The 10,485-nt window shown below is 44.3% G+C and overlaps 1 protein-coding gene across 1 annotated transcript; it reads left to right on the forward strand.

The window, feature by feature from the left end:
• The first annotated feature begins 1,928 nt into the window (after positions 1-1,928).
• LOC4337257 (plasma membrane ATPase-like) lies at positions 1,929-9,036 on the forward strand. Its single transcript, NM_001402449.1, has 15 exons — positions 1,929-2,275; positions 3,891-4,010; positions 4,127-4,363; positions 5,141-6,025; positions 6,121-6,225; positions 6,308-6,452; positions 6,534-6,698; positions 6,779-7,017; positions 7,112-7,144; positions 7,228-7,309; positions 7,405-7,565; positions 7,670-7,843; positions 7,937-8,119; positions 8,220-8,407; positions 8,543-9,036. Exons 1-15 carry the CDS (start codon positions 2,234-2,236, stop codon positions 8,637-8,639), a joined length of 2,856 nt encoding a protein of 951 aa, NP_001389378.1. The 5' UTR covers positions 1,929-2,233; the 3' UTR covers positions 8,640-9,036.
• The last annotated feature ends 1,449 nt before the right edge of the window (positions 9,037-10,485 follow it).

Raw genomic sequence — 10,485 nt, forward strand, 5'->3', positions numbered from 1 at the left:
TTAATACATGGTCCCACCTGTCATACACACATTATGTTTGTCCGTGCTGCAGCTGACTACAGATCTGTAGCCCGCTGCTTTTCTCTCTTTTCTTTTATCTGCTTAAAATATGTTTATATCTGGTTTATAGCATGCTATTGTACCTACTCTAAGTAGTATACTCCATTCCAAAAACCAAAAAAATATAAAATACATTGCACAGAAATCCGCTCAAGAAGGCATGTAGTACCATCACCGTACTCACATTGATGTACTCTCAATATCCATCTGGCTGTTCCTGACAAGATAATCTTTGTAAGCATATGGTACGGACTTAAGGATTTCCCAAAAAATATATATATTCCTCTCTATCCGTGACCTAACAATAACACAGCAAGAGACACCTAGCTAAATCCAAGCCCTGAAGCATCCCTCGATTGCTCCATCCAGACCGCCGAGATGGCTACAAATTTCGAGAGATTTTTTTGAATTTTTTCCTCGGATGGAAAAAACCAGCCGAATCTTCCCCGTTTTTGTACGGCCTCGCACGCGTATGGAACGGAATTTTGTCGTGAATAACCGTGAGGATAAGGTGAATGAACGGGGGTGTGCGATAGAAGGGAAGAAGGGTCGCTTTTTTTAGATCTCAAGTTGCATTCATCGCCGACCCTGTTCTGTCCTGAATTATTGTCCACAAAAGATTTTACTAATTTGCATGCCAAGGAGACTTTCTCTTCTATCTGCCCCTATATAAGTTTTTTTTATTTTATGTATTTTTCATATAAAAAAAGTGGATGCTGCTAGCAGCTAGGTGATGCTTCCGTCACCTGCAAATTGCTCGTTGAAACCGGCTTTATTCAAGTGAATTATTTGCCCATTATGTGCAGGGGATTAGAATAATGCTAGGGGATGGTAGTACAACGCTTGGTCGGCTCTTACCTCTTTGAGAGCAGCAGGGTTCAGTTTGACACTTGCAATTTTATATGTAAACCCCCAAGAAAAAAAGGTTTAGTGGAACAGATGGGAAATAGCTGAACTGAGGCAGCTAGGCCTGCACTGGAACATCCCTGATGAACTATTTAATTTCTTTTAAATCCAGCAACTACACAGATACAATCATGTCTTGTAGATAATACTTCTATCGAACGGTACGCAGGTGCCATTTGGGCGAAAATAAGATAGTACTTCTAGAGCCGGCCATTGTAAATTGAACAGGAACAACAAATTTAGCGTTAGTTCATATTAAAGCCAAATTTTATCACATGGATACTTTGTAAGAGCGAGTTTAATAGTATAGCCCACTATTAGCTCCAATTCATCTCTGGCCAATCTAATAGTCAATTCGTCATATAATAATTGCTTACTATACTATTAGTATATGGCTCCACCCATCATACATACATTTTGTCTTAGATTCCGTACTGCAGCTGACTACATATATGTAGCCCGTAGCTCTTATCTCTCATATTTTATTTTATTAAAATATGTTTGTAGCTGGATAATAGTCTGCTATTATACCTGCTCTAAGTCTTAAAATATTTCGATTTAGTCTTCTACAGATATGAGTGTACGCGCGTGTTTATATGGGTAGGTGTACGTTCATACTGTGTTTGTAATTTAATCCACCATCGAGATCAGCTAGCTTCGTTCGTCCGTGAGCCGCACGATCCACATCCATCGGACGGTCCAGCTTGTAAAATGAATCTCACTACTCTACTCACTCCAGGCACAACACGGACGGTTCCCCACGGAGTTAAAAAACCACACACACACTGTACACACCCAAAGCCCGAAAACCCGTTATCTCTCCCGTGATGCGGCGTGGGGCCCACCACCACACACCACCCCAAGTGGCTGACATCCACAGCTCCGTGGGCCCGGGTCCCACAGCCTCCCTTTCCCCTCCCCCTCCAAGAGTCAAATCTCCACCTCCCCCCTACGCCCACGGCCCACCGACACGTGGGCCCCACGACCCAGCCAGCCAGAGTCCCAGAAGTTAACGGGGGCACGCGAACAGAGAGGGGGGCCCCGCGCGGCGAGGTGGGGCCCAGTGCGGGTATGAAGCGGGGAGGCGCTATATAGAGCGCACCCATCCTCCTCCCCCTTCCTCCCTCTCCTCTCCACTACTAATACCACCACCGCCGCGCCGGAGGTGGAAGACGGACGGGGTAGAGTTGGGGTCTCGCGGTGAGCCGATTCCTCTCTAGTGGTCGCGCCTGGTGTGTTCGCCGACGACGCCGGCGTCGCGTCAGCCATGGGTGGGCTCGAGGAGATCAAGAATGAGGCCGTTGATCTGGTGAGAAAATCACTCGCCGCCACCAGCTACCTACTACTTCTTCTTCCTCGCTTCCTCCCTCTCGCGTGTTGGGTTGCTTAGGCTTTAGCTCTAGCTTTAGTTCTTACCATTTTTGACTGGCGATAGAAATAGTCTGAGAATTGAAAATTAATGATACCGGCTAGCTGGAGCTGAGTAGATTTCTGATACGCTTAATAAATGAAAAGGAAAATTTTCCATGTAAAGATGAGCACGGATCGTTCGTCGTCGGCGGCGGCCTTCACGTCACGCTCTCTTTCTCAACGCGGCTTTTCATAACAGAAGGGGCCAGTTGTCCATGGCCGCCTGCCATGTTCTTCTCTTATTCTTCTTCTCTCTCACCCTGTTCGCTCCTCTGTACTGTTTTGCTGCTGTTCCTCTCACCATCATCAATTTGTTCATCTGTCTCCGGCTCCTCCTTTTTTTTGGTTGAAATGAAACTTTTTGAAAGATCCTGCTCACATGCGTGTTTAATCTGTCATGTAGGAGTACACTATACCACTATGGTCACTTCTCCACCAAACTATAGTATAAAAAAAATTGAATCTCAGATCTACGCGTAATTAAATGCCCACCTCCAGTTATTAGTATTACTCTTGCCTCTACTTTCCTTTTTTTTTAGTTCTTCATTTATACAAAGAAGCAGTGAACAAATATACTCAAATAGTTCTTCAGCTTCGCAAGTACTCCTACTCCATAAAACTATTTTTCAGCTTCACACGTAAAATTAAAATTATTCATGAGCTTCATACGAATTTGCATGTACGTAAAGTCAAAAGTCACTTGAGCACGGGCGCGAGCTAATCACGCAGCGGAGATTAGTGGCTAACCACCATAAAGGCAAGCTAAACACACAGTGGAATCCGTGCGTGCCTAGCTGAGCTGCGGCCTTTTTTTTGGTTTGCTTTGTTTTTTTTTTGTTCTTTTTTGTTGACCAAGCGGACAGCCCAATCCAAGAGCACAACGTATACCAGCCGCTGCTCGCTTTATCTTTTTTTTAAAAAAAATAAAAATAGATTAAAAATCAGTTTAATTTTGGGCTGGTTTTGTTCCCTTCGGCTCACGCGACGAGAAAACGAAACCGCATCTTCCCGGCACGCATCTCAAGGACGACACGAGGGGGGCCACGGGAAGTACGCGCGCCTCCTCTGACTGCCGCTGAGCCGTCTGATCTCCATCTGACGGCCGTACTTTCTCCAATCATTGGCCGGGCACTGCAACCCCCCTGTTGCCCCTTGGACTCTTCCTCCTCCGTGTGTTCCTAGTAGATCCTGACCGCTTGGCTGGTAGGCGCTGACGGCGTGGGCCCACACGCACCACCTGGGAGATATTTTATCTGTCAATGACAGGTCGGGCCCATCCACCAATAGTAATAGTTTTTTGATAAGGCTGTAAATTGTTCAACACGCGAATCTAATTATAGGTCGAATAACGAGATAGTGATAATTAAGGATTTATCGCTGTACTCGCATATCATAGACCCGACTGATAAATTCTTAATTGTCACGTCTTACTCGAATAACTGGGTAACCCGAGTTCTTATTTCTCACTCTGTTGTTGCTGACTAGTGTGGTTGTGGCTTTTGTTGTTGTTGCAGGAGAACATACCGATCGAGGAGGTGTTCGAGCAGCTGAAATGTACGCGCGAGGGGCTCTCCTCCGAGGAGGGGAACCGGCGTATCGAGATGTTCGGCCCCAACAAGCTCGAGGAGAAGAAGGTGCGTGCTATGCTTTGTCAAAGCCTTTTGCATTCTCTTGTTGCGTGTGGTTTTCTTTCATTTCTGACGCGAATCGCTCATCTTTGTTGCGTCTTTTTGTTTGTGTGCTTGTGCAGGAGAGCAAGATACTCAAGTTCTTGGGGTTCATGTGGAACCCGCTGTCGTGGGTCATGGAGATGGCCGCCATCATGGCCATCGCGCTGGCCAACGGCGGCGGCAAGCCACCGGACTGGGAGGACTTCGTCGGTATCATTGTCCTGCTGGTTATCAACTCCACCATCTCCTTCATCGAAGAGAACAACGCCGGCAACGCCGCTGCTGCTCTCATGGCCAACCTTGCACCCAAGACCAAGGTGAGCTCAAGAAACACTGGATAGGAGTACTAACTAATGCACTTTGAACTGGAAACCGACCTTAATTATTCCGTTGTACCACACAAGGCTTTGATTTTTGTATTGACTAGTTGTCATAATAGTATTATACAGTAGTGGAAGGAAGAATCTCTATGTGCGTACTTTTCGGACGGGCACTTTCAATTAGAGTGCCTAGAAACTGAGCTCTGAATTGTCCAGTGGATGGGTGGGCATATATTCCATTATTGCAAGAAAATAAAGATAGGGACCCACCTCTTGGACAGTACTGTTCATTTGGCGTAAATAATAGCCTAGGTGTTCTGCAATTGCGGCTAATTTGGATATTGTTAGCAAAACAACGTGGTCTAATTTTTCTGCTCTGGAGCTGGAAGTCAAGTTTCTGTCTTTCATACGTATGATAGATTGATAGGTCTATGATATCAGGAAGTATCCTCTTGGACATGAATTATTTCACCATCACAATTCTTTAACTGCTACGGAGCTCATCCTCAGTTAGCTAGTCGTCCCTTTCATTGTATTTTTATTTAATAGGATAAGGGGAGAAAAATGTGGCAGCGCACGCACGCACATCGTTGTCACGTGGAATTTTTCTTTTTTCGTGCAACTTGTCAACTCAAATCAGCCGAAATGAAATGTGTTAGGTACTAGGATGTGGTCATGTAGCAGTTGGCACTTTGGAATAAGTTGCAATAATAGTGAACACTGATTACGTAATCTTGAATTTTTCTTTTAACCAAACTTGTTTGCTTATTCCAGGTGCTGAGGGATGGCCGATGGGGCGAGCAGGAGGCAGCAATCTTGGTTCCCGGTGACATTATCAGCATCAAGCTCGGTGACATCGTCCCTGCTGATGCTCGTCTCCTTGAGGGTGATCCCCTTAAGATTGACCAGTCTGCACTTACTGGGGAGTCCCTTCCAGTGACCAAGAACCCTGGTGATGAGGTCTTCTCTGGCTCGACCTGCAAGCAGGGTGAGATTGAGGCCGTGGTCATTGCCACTGGAGTGCACACCTTCTTCGGCAAGGCGGCGCATCTTGTTGACAGCACCAACCAAGTTGGTCACTTCCAGACGGTGCTCACTGCGATCGGGAACTTCTGTATCTGCTCGATTGCGGTTGGTATCGTGATCGAGATCATCGTTATGTTCCCGATCCAGCACCGTGCCTACCGCAGTGGCATTGAGAACCTGTTGGTCCTCTTGATCGGTGGTATCCCAATTGCCATGCCTACCGTGCTCTCGGTCACCATGGCCATTGGTTCCCACAAGTTGTCCCAGCAGGGTGCTATCACCAAGAGGATGACTGCCATCGAGGAGATGGCTGGCATGGATGTTCTGTGCAGTGACAAGACCGGAACCCTCACCCTTAACAAGTTGAGCGTCGACAAGAACCTCGTTGAAGTGTTCACTAAAGGTGTTGACAAGGACCATGTTTTGTTGCTGGCTGCAAGGGCATCTAGGACAGAAAACCAAGATGCCATCGATGCTGCCATGGTTGGTATGCTTGCTGATCCCAAGGAGGCAAGAGCCGGTATCAGGGAAGTGCACTTCTTGCCCTTCAACCCAGTTGACAAGAGGACTGCTCTAACATACATCGATGCCGATGGTAACTGGCACCGTGCCAGCAAGGGTGCTCCTGAGCAGGTGAGAAAGATTGACCCTTGTTTCACTTTTTTTTTTTTGCTAATTTCTTTACTTATAATACGTGACTGACATTTTTTTGGTTGAAATTTGGACAGATCCTGACCCTGTGCAACTGCAAGGAGGATGTAAAGAGGAAGGTGCATGCTGTGATTGACAAGTATGCTGAGCGTGGGCTTCGTTCTCTTGCTGTTGCAAGACAGGTATGATGGCTGCCTTACTGAATGATCTATCACCTTTTTAGTGATTAGGGAACCATATTCTCATACCAATATGATGTCGCAGGAAGTACCTGAGAAGTCGAAGGAGTCTGCTGGTGGACCATGGCAATTCGTTGGTCTGCTGCCCCTGTTTGATCCCCCGAGGCACGACAGTGCTGAAACTATCCGGAAGGCTCTCCATCTTGGTGTTAATGTTAAGATGATCACTGGTATGTACAAATATTATAAAAACAGAAAGCAGTATAATAGAATTTTGCAAGAGCTAATGGTTGGATTTTAATGTACATCAGGTGACCAGCTTGCTATTGGTAAGGAGACTGGTAGGAGGCTTGGAATGGGTACAAACATGTATCCTTCATCCGCATTGCTCGGACAAAACAAGGACGCTTCACTTGAGGCACTTCCCGTGGATGAGCTCATTGAGAAGGCTGATGGTTTTGCCGGAGTCTTCCCTGGTATGGCTTGGATCGATGCAGACTTACCTGCTTGTTTGCTTTCAATGTTTGCATTCCTCAATGTGTTTCTTGTTATGCAGAGCACAAATATGAGATCGTGAAGAGGTTGCAAGAGAAGAAGCACATCGTCGGTATGACCGGAGATGGTGTCAATGATGCCCCTGCTCTTAAGAAGGCCGACATTGGTATTGCTGTTGCTGATGCTACAGATGCTGCAAGAAGTGCTTCCGACATTGTGCTCACTGAGCCAGGTCTTAGTGTCATTATCAGCGCTGTCCTCACTAGCAGATGCATCTTCCAGAGGATGAAGAACTATACCGTAAGTTCTTCCTTTGCAAATAACTTGTGTTCTCTGTAAAACATATGATCACATCGCATTCTAACTTTGTATTATTTTGTCTCGTGTACATCAGATTTATGCAGTTTCCATCACCATCCGTATAGTGGTAAGTACCATTTCGTACATAAAAGATGGAATATAAGCTCTTTTCTCGATTTTCCAAACTCTAATATCAATTTTATTTTCCAGCTTGGATTTTTGCTTATTGCTCTGATCTGGAAATACGACTTCTCACCCTTCATGGTCCTTATCATTGCCATCCTGAATGACGGTATGCATTCCTATTGCCCAGATAAATTACTGATAACTATTCCCTCCATGTACATTCCTAGTGTAAGGATCAGTTCTCACGCAATATTTTTGCAGGTACTATCATGACGATCTCGAAGGACAGAGTTAAGCCTTCTCCCTTGCCAGACAGCTGGAAGCTGAAGGAAATCTTCGCTACCGGTATTGTGCTTGGAAGCTACCTTGCTCTGATGACCGTTATTTTCTTCTGGGCCATGCACAAGACAGACTTTTTCACGGTATGCTCTCACCTTACCCTATCTGTAGTCTGTCCACTACACTTCTCTCTCATTATGTATGCTTTTGCGTGAAGTTTTGTTCTCACTAAAGTGCTTTTGTTCAGGACAAATTCGGTGTCAGATCAATCAGGAACAGTGAACATGAGATGATGTCTGCACTGTACCTCCAAGTCAGTATTGTGAGTCAGGCCCTCATCTTCGTCACCCGTTCTCGCAGCTGGTCCTTCATCGAACGCCCTGGTCTTCTCTTGGTCACTGCATTCATGCTTGCACAACTGGTATGTACAAGACAGTAACTACTCAACAATCGAGCTACGTCATAACAACGTCACGGCAAATCATGCCTAATCCTAACCTTACTGTTTCTGTAGGTTGCGACATTCCTCGCTGTCTATGCCAACTGGGGCTTTGCCAGGATCAAGGGCATTGGCTGGGGCTGGGCTGGCGTTATCTGGCTTTACAGCATTGTGTTCTACTTCCCTCTTGACATCTTCAAGTTCTTCATCCGCTTTGTGCTGAGTGGAAGGGCCTGGGACAACCTCCTTGAGAACAAGGTACATATCCAGATCTTTCAGTTGTCAGAAATGTACATATATGGTTGTCTGCTCCATTTTTTGTTTCAGCTGGCTGATGATCCGAACCTTGTATTTGCAGATTGCATTCACCACCAAGAAGGATTACGGTAGGGAGGAGAGGGAGGCACAATGGGCCACCGCACAAAGAACACTTCACGGCCTTCAGCCACCGGAGGTCGCCTCCAACACGCTCTTCAACGACAAGAGCAGCTACCGCGAGCTCTCTGAGATCGCTGAGCAAGCCAAGAGACGAGCTGAGATCGCGAGGTACATTGCTCACTTCCAACACTGATAAAATCCATCAAGTGCCTAACCACTTATGTTAATTAATTAATTACTACTACATCAATGAGAAAATGTTGCTGAAAACTAAAACACTTGTTCTGGATCATAATCTTTCAGGCTGAGAGAGCTGAACACTCTCAAGGGCCACGTCGAATCGGTGGTGAAGCTGAAGGGGCTGGACATCGACACGATCCAGCAGAACTACACAGTGTGAGGAACCCCCTCGGCATTCAACGAGAGATCGTCATCAGCGCTGGAGCGGGAATTGCAAACGGCGCTCTGGTTAAAGGAAATTTTCGATGAATGATTGGAAGAACAAAAAACAAAAAAACATGGCTGATCTGAACAGCCCTAGTTGTAAAGTGCTACCAAATATATGGTCCGGTTTCCCTCTTCTAGAGAGGTTTTACGTTCTAGTGGAGTACCGTACGTACGTGTTGGAGTACGACGACGTGTTGTGATCGTTTTTGGTCTTTTTTTACTCTTTTCCCCCTAACTAGCGGTCTTCTTGCGGAATGCAAGATGGAGAAATAATGGATGAAAAATTTTCTGCCACGTTAATTCTCACTTTGGCAAATGGGTCTGCTTCAATTACTTCTTAATTACTCTGCAATGCCTTCCTCTCGTGAATGAATACTGACTGATCAATTGGTGTGTTGCGAGTTTGTGTATTCTACTTCCTTCATACACAATCATATTGTTTTTCCGTTGTTTCACAATACAAGATCGTGTATTGTGTTTTATATTTTAAGACGGAAGTAAAACTAAGATTCGAATCCTAAACCTAATGTGTTTCTTGTGGTGCATGCTCACTAACTCAAAAGAATTAGCCTCCTTTGGTTTGGAAGTTCTAAAGAAATTTTGCATGAATTGAACTAATTCATGTGAAAATCCTGTACAATCTTACGTTCCAAAGGAACCTAATATAACTTATCTCTTTCCCTATTGTTTTCTTTTTTTTTCTCTGTCCTAAAAAGAAACACTATTACAATTCTAGCAACGACCTTATGAAATTAGTACTCCTATAAAATTAATTGGTTGCTCGGATTACAAGTACTCCCCACCTTACTAGTACTATACTCTCTATAAGCTACTCCCTCCATCTTATAATATACTACGTCTAGTACCAGATTGAATATATTCTAGTATTATAAATTTAAACATGAGACATGTCCAAATTTGTAATATAGGCTATCCAGATTCATAGTATTAGGATGTGTCTCATCCAAAACTAGGTTGCTATTTTATAGGGACGGAGGGAGTAGCATTGCACTCGGCATGGCAAATTTTAATGCTAGAAATGCAATTTTTTGTACACAAAGGTAGTATCGAATACACAAGGAATTTGAAGAAACCCTGTAGCACAGCTCCAGCTGAGAACATAATGTGAATATGAAAAATAGTAAATAGTTAGGTGTTAATAGAAACCGACTACCCTATTGTTAGGCTTATGCTTATAAACCAAAATTATTTTTTGAAATCTAATTTTAAAGTTGATGTTGTGATTTTTTTTATCATAGTTTATTTTGTAGTACTTATTTTTGAATTGCTAAGGATACAAATATAAAATTTTTATTTATAAATTATTTTTTATTTATTAATAAGCCATACGAATAAGTATAAGTGAAATAATAGGCTCTGAATAGGGGGATATTAACTGGCTAGGTGTTATATGTTCAAGCCACAAATAAAGCGGCATCCACATGGGTTGTAAAGGAGAAGCTTCATTGGTGTAGTATACAATAAGCAAAGATGCCTTGAGGTGCATCAATTATATTGGAGGAGATTCTACACTCCAAGACTCGTCAATTATATTGGGAGGATTCTGCACTGCAGACTCGGACAATACCTACTCCGTAGTCCTAACCATGTGGAGGAGATGAGGCGAATACAGTACGCTGGCTATAAAAATCGGAAAAAGAAATATGCCTAGCACTCACTGGTCACTACTGCTATATCTTTCCTGTGGAAAAAAGGGTAGCCGACCGAACCGTCTGCAGATGTAGCCAATACCCACCACAGATGAGCATAAGCCAGAGAACGGAATCTCTATCGTTTTA

Source organism: Oryza sativa, chromosome 4 (assembly GCF_034140825.1).
Source record: "Oryza sativa Japonica Group chromosome 4, ASM3414082v1".
Classification (NCBI taxonomy): domain Eukaryota; kingdom Viridiplantae; phylum Streptophyta; class Magnoliopsida; order Poales; family Poaceae; genus Oryza; species Oryza sativa.

Bases quoted from the DNA above. Each gene is read 5' to 3' on its own strand.
- LOC4337257 (NM_001402449.1), top strand. From the start codon at position 2,234: ATGGGTGGGCTCGAGGAGATCAAGAATGAGGCCGTTGATCTG. The intron at 4,364-5,140 runs GTGAGCTCAAGA...TGCTTATTCCAG, and splicing joins ACCTTGCACCCAAGACCAAG to GTGCTGAGGGATGGCCGATG. The intron at 7,310-7,404 runs GTATGCATTCCT...ATATTTTTGCAG, and splicing joins CATTGCCATCCTGAATGACG to GTACTATCATGACGATCTCG.